Genomic DNA, 17,697 nt, shown 5'->3' with positions numbered 1-17,697 from the left:
AGAGATTCCTCGAAGTCTTGAAGTACTAGTATTTATTTACTAGTGGGGGGAAGGAAATAAATAATGGATCTGGCTCCAGTGATCAGTTTGTGTATCGGGTTTCAATGATAACTGGGAGTGATGCAATCATTCCTCTCCAGGCAGCTTTGTTTGAGCAGAATTGCCCTTCCTCTGTGGGAGAGGTGAACGTTAAGGTGAAATAGTGGAATCTGCAGGAGAGTTCATACCCTTGCAGGTGATCCCTCGCCAGGAGCCTGGCTGCATGGCTGGCTGGGTTCTGGTTTGGAAGTGAATGTGGGATACGTTAAACATCAGGATGGGAAGCAGCAAATGACACTTCATAAAACTGCAGAGGCTTTGGCTGCTGAGAGGTTTTGGCCTGCATGGTCGTGGACTGGATCACCAGACACCTCTATTTTGCTGAAATCGATGACGAGATCAATTCCTATCCTAAATTACAGCCACGTTAAATGTCAGGGTGACCCAACCTCCTCATGGGCCACCGTCACTAGAAAAGCGGGTTCTTCTGACTGGTGCAATCGGCAGTACAGAGCACTGAACGTCTCTTTGAAGAGTCTGTGCAGGTGGAAAGGTCGAGTGATGCACTGCTCTGCCTTGCTTGGCATAAGGCTAAAGTTTCTTGAAAAACATCATCCTGGATGGTGCCCTGGAGAGGGGGGAGCAGCCACGTGGTCTCCTGTTTGTTACAGCTGTGAACATATAGAGTCCTTTCCTAAGGTCGGTCAGTGTTCAATAGCCGTTACAATAGTCTTCCTTCTAGCCAGCTCCAACGACATTTTTATTGGCATTTGGGAGCTTTCCATCACCTGATGTTGTGCGGATTGCGTAACTTCGCTGGAAGGCACTCTGCAGATCTGCCTGATGCTGGAGATGTACCTGCCATACCGGTGACGCAAAGCTGACGGCTGATCCCTGCGTTCGTTAGGCTGGGCACCATCCTCTTCAGAGAGACAAATCTGGTTTTCCTCAAGTTGTGATTTGTCTGTCTGCGTTTGAGAACTCAGTCTTGAATTGTCCTTGTTGCCGTTACCTCCCGTGGATGGCCTTCTCCTGGTCTCTGCAGCTTCTTTTGAAGTCCCTTTACTTTAAAGAAAAATGGTTTCTTTTTTTTGTTAAATCAAGTACAGATAGTTTTTAACAGAGGTGAATGTCTACCTCTACAAAGAGCGTCTATAAACCGAAGTGTAGCTTTGGTAAACCTGAAAAATGTTGGACTGTCAGCATACAGGCTGACGTTATGGCTTTTATGTTGACAGCGAGTAGGAGATCCACATGTGGAGAGAGGAGCCAGCTTTCCTCTGGCTAGCTCAGGACTTCTACCCGGTTATCTCTGTAGACATCATCATCTCATGAAGCGTAAGCTCCCCAAGCTATGAATGTCTGGAAAGCAGGAAGAAAATAGAAGTTGTCTCAAATCTCCAGAAAACCGAGACAATCTTTTTAGCATTACTGAAGAGACAGGAGTACTGGGAGACTGACTGCTGCCTCACTTTGCTAATTCACGTGCCAGCTGAATAATTGAATGTGGTGAAAGCACACCTCATTGGCTTTATTATTGCTGTCTTAAGGGAAGTCCAGCTAATGAAAATGTTTAAGCTTATGAAGCAGAAATGTTCATTAAAGACTCCTATGCAATCTAGTTGTAGAAGTTGGGTATATTTGCAGTACCAATTAACAGCAAAAATAATGCTTTACGTTAAACAGTGGAGAAATGGCTCGTGTCCTGAGTAATGAAACCCTACAAATTGATGGATGCTCTTTGGAAATACTGGATAAAATCCAGAATTATGTAGACTCTTACATGGTATCATGAAATGGAAATAACTGCACTTTTTTAAAGCTATCAGCCTTGAAATTCTGAAGTTGCAGTTTATAAAAGTTGAAGGTATGGCATTAAGAAAAAAAAAAAGCCTTTGTCAGCTAGAGCTCGTTTTCTTCAAATTACTTTCCCTGTCGTGGTCTATTGGCCTCGCTGTGGCGGTTTCCGTTCTGCTCTGACAGTTGCTCTTTGTTTATTCAAACCATTCCCATGCCCATGAGAGTGAATGACTAATAGCATTAACGAAGCACAGTTGGCATGCGGGCTGTGCTCACCTCCTGCAGTGCTCACAGTCCCCTGCCTGCAGCCATCCTGAGCATCTTCTGCAGAGCGACTTCAGTTACTTCCCATTCTCCTGATTCTGTATTATGGGCTCCACCTGAGACCATAACTCCTTCCCACCTTGTCTTTGTGGCCACTGCCTGGAAAAGTTTGCAGACCTCCCTGGAAGGTAACGGTGTGCTGGTTTCCCTCGTGTTCCCAAATGTCCGATGTGCAGCTTTCCCATCTTGGAGCTGTGTTGCTAAAGGGGCAGTTGGCTACCAAGTGTACCGCAGCCAAGCTTCTGCTCGGTTGTCTGGAGGCTCTTGGGTTCATTTTCCTCTTTTGCCTCTTCCAATTCCTCAGAGTTGTTTCCTTTTTTGACTGGGGCTTTTTCGCTTGTCCAAAGTACGTGTGTGTGTGTGTGTATATATATGTATTTGCATTCTACCCAAGACGTTACCTGAATCCAGTGGTTTTGCTCACGTTCATCCCTGCTCACAGGTTTTCTCCAACTATCCTCTCCTCAGTGAAAGACCAGCAGTGCTTGGAGCCCTTGCTTTGTTTTCTGCTTGGATCTGCCTTGGCTCCTTGTGTGCCTGATGTGCAAGTTCATTTCCCCACGGCTGAGCAGGCTAGAGACAGTTTGAGAATCTCCGGGATCGTTCCAGTGCGTGTATAGTGTCACTGGACACTTGTTTAACCTCTTCTGCTGTGTAGGCTTCTCCCTATAGGAAAAGAAGCTCGAGTGAGACTAACAGCCTGAATCAAAAGCTGAGGGAAAGGTAATTAGTGATCTGGTAAGTGGAAGTAGTGAGATATCGGATGTGGAAGAGGAAATGACTCTGAGCAAACGGTGTTGTGAGGAAGCAATAGTGGCTGAAGCTCTGCCCTGGCTCTGAAATTCTGTTGACACTCTGAATCCCAACTTCATTAAACCTAGCTAAAGTGAGAAGTTAAAACATTGTGTTTGCTATCTTGTGTGGCCGTGAGCTGATTGTGGAAGTGAACCAAGATTTGCATCAAGCCTTTGGAGCTATTTTATGGTTATTAGTGTGCAGTTCAGCGGCACTGACTTCTGTATAAATGTTCTTGGGGACACCTTGCTGTGTCCCCAGTCCCCTGCAGCACCCTCGCGTCCATCGCCTCTTCCCAAACTCTGCCTGTGTGATGGGTGGCAGGTACTGCAGCTTTGTAGTCCTGAGTGGAGATGCCTGTGTTGTCCTTGTGTTGCTCTGTGGAGGCAGTCACAGGAACTTTTTTCCCTTTACTTAAGTTGTGTGATTTTTGACTTGTTATCTAGAGGAGCCTGGAGGTTCTGGAACTTATTTAATCTATCTAAAATTACCCAGAAAGCTGTTGGTGAATCTGTACTGAGAAGGGAAACAACTCTAGAAGTGCTTTGTCTAGTGTAGCAATCTAGGCTTCAAACCAAAAAGTGCCCCAAATCTGCCTTCTCTGTACTTGACGCTTCTTTTGTCCTTCATAAAGGAGGGAGGCAGTTGCTTAAGCTGTGTAAATAATAGCTGGAAACGCTCTTGCTGTATTTATGTATTGTCTGAAGGAGAATGTGGTTTTGTATGACATGATTTGTACTGAAATCCTGATGTTGCTGGAAGTCCAAACTTGTATTTGAAATTGGTAATAAGATACTGTACGTGACGCCTTACGTAAGCAGACCCTCGGTTTGACACGGAGGTTGGCGCAGGAGTGGCGTGGCAGACTGGAGCTGAAACTGCTGTTTGCTTTGGCTCAGACGAGTCATGAGAAAGCTGCCGGCTGCACTCTGGCTTAAGCAACTGCTCTGAGTTTCAGTTGGTGTTTGCTTTTTTGCTATGGACATATCTGTAGTCTACTTAGCTAGTGGTATGATGCTGGATGTGGAATCGGGTGCTGACGCTGGTCTAGCAGGTCTGGATGATCTGCGCTGGATGGTATCTCTTTCCTGGTGACATGGTAACTGCACATCACTGCGTTTTTGGGGACCCAACTCCTCATCTAAGCCTGTAATTCAGGATTCCCATTCTGAGGCTGTTGCATTGTTTTTTCTAGCAAGTGAGGTGAGCTTGAGTTTGTAAGTGTTGTTGGAAAGACTTTATTACAGAACCCTTGACCTCCATCTCACTGCCTCTGAGAAGAAGCTTCTAGAAATCTGAGTGATTTCCTGTGACTCAGAACATCCCCAGAAATAAAGCAGAGATCTTACCTTGTTTAACTTAAAAAAAAAAAAATCCCACTGATTCAGACTGTACCAAAAAAAATTATAAAAAATTAAATTGGGTCATAGATTTGCTGTGCCCAGCCATGGAAGGGAACAAACATCAGCAACTTTATTCACTGATGTGCCCTCTCCTTTTGAAAGATGGATGCAGACATCCTTTTCATGGAAAACTCCAGTCAGGATACTGCGGAGGAAGATGACTTAGCATATATCTGCTTCCTGCTATCCTGGTTTTTTTCTGCCTCATCGGCCACTGCTAAGTGCTCGTGAGAGCCTCGTCTAAGAAAAGCAAGCTGACTTACGGCGAGAGAAATGGGAATTATGACTGAGCTGTCCCTGTTTCTTCCAGCCGGGGATTTTGTTCTGTGTGTAGTTAGGAGCTAATTTTAAAGGAGCAAGTGGATCCGATTAAATAATACACAGATTTATGGGAAGCATGTATATCATAACGTCTCATTTGAACAAACTAAAAAAAAGTGAGATGGTGTTGCATTGTTTATTTTTCCTCTTAGATGTGTTACTGTTTTGAATAGACTTCTCTGTAACTCTGTTGCTTGAACCTTCCTCTGTCAGGGGAGGATATCTAGTTAATACTGTAGGGGTACAGCTCCTAACCATGAAGACCGGTGCTCAGTGGAAGAAGAGAGGCTGCGCGCGGCTCCCTTGGGACAGGACAGAGGTGTGTATGTGCTTCAGGAGCCCAGCAGCCCCGCAGGACTCCGGGGCGGTGGAAGTGCTGTGTCACTGCGGGGCTGGAGGCAGCGAGCGCCCTGCCTTGCATAGCTGGCAGAGGGAGGGAGGTACCTGTGTCGCTGCTCTAGGAAAAATCTTCTGTTCCGTCTGCCAGAAATCTGAGGGAAGTCAGTGTCTCACGGCAAGTATGATTCTGTTGAAGCAGTTTACAGGTTTTCAAGTATCTTTTTCTGTGGGCAGCATACCCTGTCCCCACTTGCCTGCTCTCCCTTTTCTCCATCGTCAGACAAGATGCACGCAATCTGGGTCAGACCGATCATAACTCTGAATTCAAAGGCTCTGCGTGCCCAGAGGCATGTACACAACCGTGCAGTTAAGGGAGCTACAAAATGGAAATACAAAGTTCAGGAAATAAATTCCACTCTTCCCTAGATGGGAAGCTAGAGGCAGTGGCTTATGCAAGTCAGAGCTGTTTGTATTGCTTCTGCTTTCCGAGGGTGGCTGGATGAGGTGATGTTTCTTGAAAGGTATTCTACTGGGTCACTTAAAGCAAAACTTCTGCAAGGGAAGTGCCCCTGTAACTTCTGGGGATCTCCGGGATGTTGTGAGCCTGTGACTCTAAATCAGTTTGCAGAGCACAAGGTCAGCAACATTAGCCAACTTGAACCTTGCGGATGTGGTCAAGCATCATGTAGGATGGTGGGAAGACCCAGAAAGGAGCTCGTTTTGAAAGGGAGGGACTCGCTGAACTGGGTAAATGGCATGGGGGCTGTGATATGGGTAAGAGAGGAAAATCTCTTCTGTATCTTCCAGGCTAGCTAACAAAAAGATGGATTTTATTGATCAAAATGAACAGGTTACTCACTGGGTACACAAAGATTCTGAGCATGAGAAAGAACAGATGGGACTAATACCGGGTGTAACAGATGAGCTGTTGCTGGAACATGAAGAGGTCTGAACAATCTTTTTTGTTTTAAAAAAAAAAAGTGCCAATTAAGGGAATATGGTTTATTTGCCGTGGAGTAATTTGAAGATTTCCTGGAATGGCTTGAGGAATGTCTAGCTACAGGGAAACTCTTTTTCCTTGTCTGTGGTAGAGCTGTCACCATGGGACTGATAACACTATGGTCTGCTCCTTCCACACCTTTCCTCTGAGCAAAATATTTCCTCAACCTGATGTTCTTCAGGGGGGACTTGACTGTCCTCTGAGGCTCTTCCAGAGATAGAAATCTTGAGTTGTGGAGGTTGGTGTTGCACCCTTGCTGTTCTTTCACAAGCAGGAGGACCTTGGCCGCTGTCTCACAGCTGAGGAATTGTTGAGTACGTTTTTAAACCTCTGCCTTCTGAGACTTCGCTTGTTCCTTGGTTTTGAAAAGTTAATGCCAGAGTTCATAGTCCTTGTGCTCTGTCAGTGTCTGCTTTGCACAGTGTGTTAGGGTACATCTCGAAGGGTCTTGAAGGCTTCCTGTGTGTAGCTAACTTCATTCCATCTGGATGAAACGCTATAGGAAGCATCTGTCTTTCTAAGCTGGTCAACACATGAATATGCTTCCGATTTGCTTTCTACCCTCAGGCAGAATCTGTGCACTATACTGATTTCCCTTTTGTCTTTAACTCTCTAAGCCCCAGTTCAAACTGTGAATCTGGGAATTAGTGTAGTTTGGCTGCTCTAACACCTGAGATGGGAAGCGGAGCAATGGGTTCTGGTCCGACTGCGGTGGTGGTGTGGCTGTCCTGGGCTGTGGAAGGTTTCCCGCAGCCAGCGTGGTGCTCGGGTTAGGGCGGCCAGTCCTTTGCCAGGCTCTCACGTGCCCGAGATACCAGTTCTGTGTTTGCACAAAAATGCAAAATGGCTTTTATTAGTTACGCTGCTTTATTTTTTTAATGCGTAGTTTCTGCATTCCTTATTGAGTTAAATATAGCCAAGGAAATGTCCTGCTGATAAGTCTGCATAACCTCATTGTTGTTTTTCCCCAGAAACTAGATTGCTTTAGTGTCCTCGTTCCTATGTAGGGCTGAAATAGAGGTGTTGTCAGTTGTATTTCATAGTAACCATTTCATAAACTGCTACCACGTTAATGTGGACCAAAAAAAGCACAATGTGAATCCATCAGTTGGTTGTGGCGGAATATTCGTGTCTGGGAGGATGATCCGGGTGGGATCAGTCTTAATTGAGGCTGAAGAATTCCCGACTGCTTCCCTAACCCCCTCGCATGGCAGCTCCTGCCAGCCGCGGGGCTTCGAGGGCGTCTGCTCCGTTAATTGAAGTGGTCCAGGGGAAAGGTGACTGAATATCTCAGTGGAACAAGGACTGAGATAATCCAAATATTTATAAGCTTGCTCTGACTACAGACCGATGTCATACGTGTTTCTGTGCGGTCTGGTGTTGGCTGTGATGGTTCCTGGGTTTGGATCGTGCAGGGCAGGGGATGCTGAATGTTAAAGGGCCTCTCTAGGAAGCAGTCAGGTAATACTTGCCATTAGAGGGGGAGGACGGCGATGACTTGCTCTTTGGACAGACCCTAAATTAAGCCATCAAGAGGAAATGCTCCTCAAAGGCCACTCGTGTTCCTGAAATTAAAATAGCAGGAACATTTAATCTGAAGTGAACGTGTGGAAATTGTGAGCTGATAGTTCAGTTTATGGACTGTAATCTACTGCTGACGAGCATCTGGAGTGAGGTTAAAAAGAGAGATTTTTCTAAATGCTATTTACAGAAAGATTCGCCCATCAAGAACCCAAACCTTGCTGTGCTGGTGTTGGTGCAGAACCAAATACGATACTATGAACGCGAAAGACTTGTGACGTGCAAAGTCTGATTCAGCCCGACCTGGCATGCCTGCTGTGAAGAACAAGGGTTGGATTTTTCTTCTGACATCTGGTGTGTTCACTCCAGCCTCTGCTTGCTTATTTCCTCAGTTATTGGATGTTCTGTAGCTGTTTTGAGACCAGAGTCTTGATTTTTTGCATTTCTAGTAGCATCATAAAGCACCTCATAAAAATTTTTTAAATATTGTTTTGCTTCCCTATGCTAAATGAAATTTTCAGAAGAAAAGGATGAAATGTTTGTAGCTGCAAATTGGAGTGTTTTTTTGAGATTGACTGACCTAAAAGCCATCGTTTCACTTCCAAGTTGAAAGCAGCGGAGGACATGATGGCTGTTGGAGAGCCCTGCTTCTTCCTTTGAAGAAACTGCCCAGTGCAAAGACAAAACTTCCAGAAGTGACTTACCTCCCTGGTTGAAACTCAGTGAAAGGTAATGTGGCCGCTTGTGTGCAGACCTGTACGATGGTGTGTCTTGAAAATAGTCAAGAACTCTGTCTGAAAGAAGCTTCTTTTAACGAGACTCTTTCACTTGAGCATAAAGATGGCTTTTGTGGTAACCATAACTCATTCAACGGTGACCACGCACAAAGGGTGAAGAGCTCCAAACCCTGCTCCTCTAGATTTCCATTAAGTGGGAATTCTTCAGAGCCTTTATCTAAACCAACAAAAACTGCAGTTGCTGCTTGAAGTCTGACCTTTTATTGTTGAAGAAAAAAAAGAATAATTTGACGGAATTATTTTCCATAAAATACTTGCATGCCGTTACATAAACAGCAATAGCAGTGTGATACCATTGTCTCGGAAGAATGCGGAGTATTGCCTTCCACAGGCGTGAGCCTGTAGGTATGTGTCAGGGGCCGTATACTGCTGACGAAGAGCTTCCTGGAGTTCAAGGAGTAGGAGCCTTTGTGTTTCTGGAACAAGAGGATCTGTGTTCTGCTGTCACCATATAAGTCGGTGACCCTGGGCTGCGGCGCAGTGGCCACTTGGGTCAGTCCTTCATTAACCAACGCGTACAAATGCCCATTGTGTTTTCTTGTGAGCGTCTGCCCCTCTCTACGTATGCAATTCCTGATCTTCAGCTCTATTTTTTTCCTAATGTGGCTTGGTGGTTCTTGTCCAATATGGTGAGGATTGGTCATTAAGTGGTGGCTCGCTTTACCTGAGGTCCTTCGTGTCCTTTTGGGTGAATTTGGAGCTCTGAACTGGTTGGTTCCATGTCTTTGTTCTTTGCTCATTCTTGAGCAGGCACTGCTGCGTTGGCTTGCTGAACTCCTAAACAGAATAAATGTTTCATTATCAGGGGAGTCTCTGCACAGATTGTGCATCTATAGTGAGCGTCCTACAGATCAGCATCATATCGCTTTGTGCTTCTGCACGCAGACCAGAATTACAGGTGGCTGAGCTACCATAGCAGCAGTAGTAAGTGTGCCAATTTCGATCCTAATGGCCACTTATGGCTTTGGTTTTTACAGTTTGTACCAGACGCTTTCTGCAAATGACTAAAATGTGCCTCTAGAGCTTTTGCTGTCTTTGGTAGCGTCGTGCATCCAGAGCACTAACGCTGCTCCGGAGGGAAGGTTCAGAGCCGCGCCTCTTGTAAGTCAGAAGTGGTGAGTTTTGCTCCCTTACACAGACTTCTATAAATTCACTTCGGTATTTGTTGGCTGTTGTTCCTGATAATAACTTCAAAAAGGTGAAATGTGAAAAAATAAATAATTGTTTATGGGTGCATTTGTTATGCCAGCCCGAGCGCTCAATCTGCGAAACAGCTGAGTCAGCTCAGGTACGTTTTGGTTAGTGCCGGGAAGTTAAACTGGATGCTGCAATACCAATCAGGGTGGAAAAGAGCAATGGTGATTCTTCTATTTTGTTTCCAGTCTGTAGCTTTCTATATAACATGTATGTGTGTACTTTAGTATATTTTTTCATGTAAGCGTTACTAAAACTTCACCTTCCAGCACAAGTCCCAGGGCTGGGGCGGGTTTGTTGGTATTAGCAGGGTTCACTGAGGACATAAACATGCCACAGGACCCTGCCATGGGGTCATCACTGAAGTATACATCAGAGATTATGTAAAACCCTAATCTCCATAGGGGAGGCTGGGTGGAGTCCAACCCAAGAGCTAAATTCTCTTGCGTCATTTGTCTTTCTGCTGCTGAGGATATGTAATTAACTCACAGATCTGGGGCAAGGCAGAAATCAATGTAAGATTGTGTTTATGCTGGCCAGGTACTGTTTGTTTTTTTTTTTTAAGGTTCTGGTAAAACATCACATGAAACATAATGTTCATGCAGCAAAAGCTGGCTTAGATGATCTAGCTGTTTGTTTCTGTACTGGTGTGGGGGTTTTGTAAACATCTGGGAGTTACTGAGCACTAAAACAAATAGTTCTTATTGGCACAGGAGACACACAATTGTCAACATCGAACTCTTGAGTAAACTTCAAAGGTCTCTTATTAAAATGCTTCTCTCTCTCTTCTTCCCCACATCACTTTTCAGGTTGCGAAGGTGCTAAAGCATGGCTGACTTGGATCACAACCTCAGTCTTGCGGATGCTCTGACAGAGCCACCTCCTGAGATTGAGGAAGAAGTGAAAAGGGACTTCATTGCCACTCTGGAAGCAGAGAAATTTGACGATGTGGTTGGAGAAACAGTAGATAAAACAGACTATGTTCCTCTGCTGGATGACGATGATGCAAAAGCTGGGAGCCAGGAACCAAAAAGCAAACCCCATGCAGATGGTATTCAGGTGGAACGTAAGTGTCTAAAGCACAGGGCCACAAAGCTGCATCACGTAACATCCCAGAGCGCTCTTGGTTATTGTAATATTGCCAGGCCTGCTAAAACAGGACTTGGATATGTTGCTGCTTTTAGTCTGAACAATTTATTTTAAAAGCAAAGATCGAGATCAAATCCTGTTTCTTGCTTTTCTGCTCTACCTTCTGTTGAGTTCTTCAGCCTGTAAAATAAGCTGTCATTACGAGTCCACAGAAGATGCTATTATTTATGTCCGTATTTTGTGGGCTGCCGTGAGCTTCTTGGATAAAGCACTATCCAAAGCATGTGACTGCTACACTGATATACAGTGCTTTCCACCTCAAAATATTAGACTGGGCGAGGTGCCACCACTCTGGGTAATGGCAAATCCAAGGTGTAGAGATGGATGATGTGCTGTTGTTGGTGAGCTCTGCAGGTTGGCATCTTCGTAAGGTCCACAGGCTCGAATGTTTAATAGCTGAAGCTTTGTCCACTGATCCAAGGGTCTACTTCTTTGGATTTCTTGCTGCACATATATCCTGGTTATGTACATATGTAGTAAAATGTGGTGCTGTCTCTGCTGGTCATGGACTTTTACTAGCCCAGTTGATACTTGTAAGAGTTCCTAGCTTTATCAGAAAGTACTTATGAGAAGTTTAAACAGATACTTGCTTCCCTAGCTGAGTAAAAAGGAAACAGGGAGATCTGGGTGTCATCCATTAGGTTTCTTTCTTAGTAAACAATTTAAATTGTTTGTAGTGGAGCTAGTCACCTGTGACAAGCAGTGCTTTTTTTTTTATTTTTTGGCCTTGATCTGTGCTATGTAAAAAGAAGAAAATGTTTGTTCCTAGACAGGTAACCTGGTGACTTCTTTCAGAAAAAAAGGTTTTTCTTTTTTTTGCCTTAATCTTGATGCTCTTCAGCTCTGTAAGTGGGATGTGCAGAGCAACATCAGAATAACAGGACCTCCAGGGCTGCAGAGCGGGGAGCTACACAGTGAGGATTGCTGGTCTGTTTAAGGCACTTAATTACATTCTTTAGGAGTGTATCAGGGGCCTTGTATATAACACCAGTTTAAAACACAAGCTCCTTCAGTTGTGTCCTCCCCGGTGTGTGTCCCTTGAACATGATGGTCATAACTCAGTATTTCAAATAACTTCAGGTTCTTGAAGCAGGGATAACGGGACAGTTTGGATTTGCTTAGGAATTAAAGCCCGTTGAATTGCCCTGTGAGAAAACTGCCAGTTCCTGTGTGCAGAGCGGAGGCAGAGACGTTGGGGTGCGAACACAGGCTGCCTTCGGGCCAGACTCTCCATCTGCATCTCTTGGCCTTTTACCCCGCCTTCCCCTCCCCAGTTCCTCCCCTGGCTGCACACCCAGTTGTGTGTCTGCTTGAGTAGAACTTGTTTCCCTCCTACATGGCAAGGGGTCGATGCAGTGTCTTGTTCCTGGTTTGGAGAATTGTGTTTCCCTTTTTTGGGATAGCTGGAGAACAGTTACAGGCATTATCTAAATCTTTGGCAAGGCGAAAACAAGACCCTCACTGAAGAGATTGGAGAGCTTGCTCACCTTGAGTGTATAAAATGATGTTTTTCAGCTTTCCCACCTTGTACGAGGAGGGAAAAGGCCACCATGCTCTGCAGTTTCAAACAGCGTCGATTCAGGCCAGTCTTAGGATTTGATCCTGTTATGTCTTAATTTCTCTCATCTGGTTTTCCCTGAAGTGATAAGGATACCTATTTCTTGCATGAGACTTATTCAATGTTTAGAACTGTTTAAAAAAAAAATACAGAAAAGCTGAATGTACTTCTGTTGAGTCTAGAGAGCAGATGAGCCTGGGTGAGACACTACAAGGTCCTGGTGGGGGTGTTAGGCGTTGTTCTCGTGCAGTGCTTCATCTAACGTGAAGTTTCTGGGGAGGGGAGACTGCAACGTGAAAAGCAGCAAAAGTTCTACAACCCTGGCTCCAAAAATGACTGCAAATAGCTTTGTTTTCCTGAGGGAGAAGAGTAACTTTCATGGATCAGGCTTTTCAGCCCCCGCTTGTTAATTTATTGATGTTAAAAGGCACGAATGTGTTCAGACAGCGCAGTCTCTGCTGCTGAGGTTGCCTTTCCCCAGTCAGAAGAGGTTTAATCATACATCCCGTCAGGCTCTAGCTGTTCTGTCTCAGCTCAGGGTTTTTCTTTCACTTTTTTCCTAAACCCAGGAGCCAGACTAGACAAGTTTCATGATCAGATGGGCCCCCGTCGTGGGCCTGGGTGAACCGTGTGAGTACAGAGGGATGGAGAGAAAAGGGAGATGTGATGGGCAGTTGTATGGTCACCTACAAATCTGTCCTAGAATAAAGCTCTAATAACAGTTAACTTTTAAAATATCATTGGAAAGGCATCGCTTAAGAAGAAAGGATTTTACTCTCTCTAGCACCTGGCTGGACATCGTAATTTGGCAAATTCTGGGGTAATCCTCTTATGACAGTGTGGGTTTTACATAATGCTGAAGCATCGCTTTGGGCGTGTGCCCCGCTGCTTGCAGCTGGCTTTCCTTGTCAGTTCCAAGGCTCCAAGGAGTCCAGAGGATACTGTGGAGCTTCTAGTTAAAGTTCTGGAGGCTGTAGCAGCAGGTATTGTTAGGGTGCTCGTGTGAAGTAAGGGATTTATGTCCTAAAGTGCAAAGTTTGGGTGGGAGCAAGTTCCAGCTGAAAGGAAAATACTGTGCTTAGCTTGCAGCAGGCAGCAGTGCTCCTGTGATGTGTTCAGGTGAGGACCAGTATTGTTTCTGAAATGTTGGGTTGTGTTATTGTAGAGGAATCAGGCACAGAGCTAGCTCTGCGGCATGACTGTCCGTGGCCTTGTACAGAGCAGCTGCAGACACACATGTTTTGCATTCCTGGAATCACCTGACAAACTTGGTGATGAGTCTGAACTTTGTATATGGTTTTTTAATAGGGAAACAAATCCTGAGCATGGTGCAGTTCTTTTAACTTGCAGTGGGCAGTGGCTTTGCAGCTTTTTTTCAAGCACACGTGTTGCCACGAGATGGCTCTGCTGGTGCTGCTGGACACACGCTGCTGCAGCGGAGCAGGCCGTCCTCCCCGGTATGGGAACAAAGCACAGCTCCTGGGCCTGAAACCTGGGGCCAAACCACAACATTTCCCTTTCCTGTTACCTCCCTTTCAGCACTAGGAGTAAATGCCTTGCTTGCAGAAGGCAGCAGGCTTTGATTTTGCAAGAGTGCTTAAACGCTGTCATAGAATCAGAATCCCAGGATGGTCCGGGTGGGAAGGGACCTCAAAGCCCACCCAGTGCCACCCCCTGCCATGGGCAGGGACACCTCCCACCAGCCCAGGTTGCCCAAAGCCTCATCCAGCCTGGCCCTGAACCCCTCCAGGGATGGGGCATCCACAGCTTCTCTGGGCAACCTGGGCCACTGCCTCACCCCCCGCACAGGAAAACGTTTCTTCCCAAGATCTCATCTCCATCTCCCCTCTTGCAGCTTCAACCCGTTATCCCTCATCCTGTCACTGTGCTCCCTGACAGAGTGTTTCTGAGTGCACAAGGGCTTTAATCTGCCCACGTTCCTTGCAGCGGGTTTCTGTCAGACACTGCTAACTGAGCATTAAAACCACTTCGCAGAGACCCGGGTGATGCACAGGTGCACTCCTGAGGTGTGTTTAGTGTGCTCTGCCCCAGCTTGCAGCTGTTTTCCCAGCTTCTCTTCAGCACAGGCCCTTGGACCTGTCTGGAGGGAGGATATTTCAGTGTGAGGGTGGGTTTTTGTGGTTTTTGTTTAAAACACTCATTATATTGTAACGCTGCCCGAATCTGTGGTTCGGTTGCTGAAGTACAATAGTATCCCCCTATTTTCTCAAGGAGGAAGGAGTGCCTTAAGTGTTATCTTGATAAGCCAAAGTGTTCTTGAAAATTTTCCATGTTTTATGAACTGAAGTGGTGAAATGAATCTAGTTACAGTTCACAAAGCAAAACGAATCTTTTTCCAGTTCAGTGGCTTGACACTGATTTAGCATCACTCAGGTAATGTTTGTGCTCAGGTAGTGAACTTCACTTGGGGTTCTCTGACATCTCTCTGTCTCGGATTCCCTCCCATCCCAGGCAGACAGTGATCGGACAACCCGATTAAACCATCAAGCTTCAGCTTCCTAGATGTGAGGGTGGGATGGGGGAAATGGGCGCAGGAGGTCTCCTGTGCCTGCTCTGGGAGCCCAGACCTGCCTGTGCCGCTCTGCCTCTGTTAGTGCCATCGACAGCACGGGTGTGCTGCTGAAAGCTGTGGCATTGCCGAAACACAAATCCAAGGAAGCCTTGATTTCCAGTTAAAGTCTCTTTAGCTCTCCTGGTTAGAGAGAGAAGCTTGAGAATCCTTTCTGTCATATGGGGATGCCAAAGGGCAAGCAAAAATCAGCCTTTTCCCAGTGACTCTGGGAGGCCATGGGCTTGACTGCTGTGCAGAAGCCGTTTTGAGACAGAATATTTAAAGGTACGAATTAAAATAGCTTAAGCTACTTGTTTAAGACTTACCAGCTAGTTTTGACTGTGTGGCACTCTGTTTATCAGCAGTTTTGTTCCCACTCATATTTTTTGTTTTTGTCTAAGCTCTCTGACAAAGTTGTGTTCGACCAAGCCTGCAAGGCCAGGTGGGGGACAGGATGATAAAATGTGCAGAATCCCTCCGGTCCACCCCACCCTGGCCTGCTGAGAGCTCTTTTTTCTCTTTGCCCTCTGGTATCCCACACCTACAGCAGAGCAGGCGGCAGGTCTGACGGTGCGAACGTGCCCAGCTGTGGTTGTGCCTCCAGGAGCACCGTGCCCAGTCACTGCTGGAGATTAGCGTTTTTTAGATTGACACTGTCCATTTGCTTCAGATTATCGGTTTAGCGAATGTGCCTTAAATTTGTTTATATAAAAACAATCCTTTGATCCACTAGCCAGATGCCAATACTATCTTGTGATTCTGCTGAGGATTATGTAGTTACAACATCTTGACATGTTTTTGTTTTTATGCAATTTAGAATATGAGGGGAGGAGACCTGTCCCTGGGAACATTGTGGGGTACTTTCACACTTGCACTCCAGCTAACTAAAATAAGTTTGATTTGCTCCAAAGAAGCTGACCCTCAGAGACATAAAAATAAAACCTACTAGTGCTGGGTGGAATGGTTTGATGGTTTGATTCCCCCCCCGCCCCCCCTGGAAGCTTGTATTCCAAAAAAGCTAAAAGTGTAAAGGAAACCATTTTACCTGCTTTTCATCCTTCCCAAGAAGTGCAGAAGGAAGGACAAGGCATTTCTGATTCTGCTCCTCATTTGAGAACCCCCTGTTGAGTGTAAAGTCTTCTGCAGATTTTCCCTGGTGAAGGGTTTGATTTGGAGAGACCTTGGCTTGACTGAGCACGTGCTGTGCGTGCGACAGTGTCCTGCTCATCCCTGCGTGTTTGCAAATATTTTTGGGAAAGGTAAAAGCTGTTGCCTGCATGAGACCTGCCTCCAGTTTCCTCTGCCATCCTGGGAACTGGAGCTTTTTAGACTATTTTTCCTCTTGTGGCTCAGATGGCAGAGGAGCAGCAACCTTCTGCAGGTATCAGGTGCACTGAGAGGAGCAGCTACCGTGGTTACTGTTCAGTGTGTGCAGAGGGAGAGCAGTGCTGCAACGGCTTCAGCCTGTTCGTTCGCCCTGATTCCTGTGCCGTTGAAGCAAATGTAGGATTTTTCAATTAATGTCTTACGATTTTTTTTTAAATGAGCAAATATAGTGGACTGAATAAGATACGTTCCTTCGAAGAAGCTTCATTTGTGCTTTGCAGTTGAGAAGCTGAACAGACCTGAGAGCCCAAGCAGCTCTGTGGAAGGTTAAGCCAGAAACACAGCTGGCTTTGAGCTGTCCTCCTTTTCATCTACCACACTGCTTGGGAGGCTTGACTAATATTTTTGGAAGGTGTGGGGTTTTTTTTTTGTTTCATTTTAAGTTTGCAGAGCCCTTGGTCAGGGAGGGTGGGGTGTCCTGGCTTTTCTTCTTGATAAAAGGCAGTTGGCTTGGATCACTTGCTACCTAGGAGATCAGGCTCTAAAGGAACCTTTCCTACAGATGGAGTGTTTATTTTCTGAATAGTTGAAACATGCTGAATTGCCAGAAGCACCCTGGATTGGACTATATGCCGTGCAAAGCTGACCTCAAGAGCACACAAGTTGCTCATTCCAAGTGCTACCAGACCAGTCGTGATGGATGAACACTGTCTGCAACCGGGAACAAGGGCTCAAAGTATGCACGCAGACTCGCAGACCAAACCAGTAGTGTGTAGCTCTATTTGTTATCGGGTTGATCCTGGTTTTAATGCATGAGCAATGGTGATGGCATCAAGACCAGAGATCTTGTCACTCTGTACAACTACCTGAAAGGAGGATGCAGTGAGGTGGGTGCTGGCCTCTTCTCTAAAGCAACAAGTGATAGGACAAGAGGAGATGGCCTCAAATTGCACCAGGGGAGGTTTAGGCTGGAGATTAGAAAAAATTTCTTCACTGCAAGAGTGATGAGGCATTGGAACAGGCTGCCCAGGGCAGTGGGGGAGTCACCATCCCTGGAGGGGGTCAGGAACCATGTAGATGTGGTGCTTGGGGACATGGGTTAGTGGGTTGGGTGGGGTTGGGTTGATGGTTGGACTTGATGATCCTTGAGGCCTTTTCCAGCCTTAGTGATTCTGTGATCCTCTGATTCTATTCTTTGATTCTAAAATGTTTCAGCAGCTCTATTGTCTGTGCAAGGTGTAACGATCAGGTTTGGATGACACTGGAAGCAAGATGTGATGATTTTGTCCAATTTAAACCAGAACTCGCATGGTTTAAATACTGAAGAGAATGGTGATGAGTTTGTGGGTTGTGATAGCGGGGGTTGCTGTTTGTTTTCCCCACCTCCAAAGGTTTTTGACATGTTTAGCGTGAGGGAAGGCTGGAGAAGACTTGCAGAGCCTCTGTAACAGTGCCATCATCAGCTGCCTTCATTAGACCAGTGTTACGACACCCATTTGAGCAGGACTTGAGAAAACTCATGGCTCTTGCACTTCAGCTGAGCAGGAGCTTCCTCGCTG

At 45.8% G+C, this 17,697-nt stretch overlaps 1 protein-coding gene across 1 annotated transcript in view; it reads left to right on the top strand.

Annotated features, from left to right (window-relative positions):
* Positions 1-10,361: 10,361 nt before the first annotated feature.
* LOC104461839 (microtubule-associated protein 4-like) overlaps positions 10,362-17,697 on the top strand; it is a gene marked incomplete at its 3' end in the record, with an annotated part of 89,246 nt that continues 81,910 nt past the window's right edge. The window contains 1 exon segment of the mRNA XM_010073568.1: positions 10,362-10,599. Coding sequence (XP_010071870.1) covers positions 10,362-10,599 — 238 coding nt within the window.

Source organism: Pterocles gutturalis, unplaced genomic scaffold (assembly GCF_000699245.1).
Source record: "Pterocles gutturalis isolate BGI_N339 unplaced genomic scaffold, ASM69924v1 scaffold22377, whole genome shotgun sequence".
Taxonomy (NCBI): domain Eukaryota; kingdom Metazoa; phylum Chordata; class Aves; order Pterocliformes; family Pteroclidae; genus Pterocles; species Pterocles gutturalis.
This window is presented reverse-complemented; position numbering and strand designations above follow the sequence as displayed.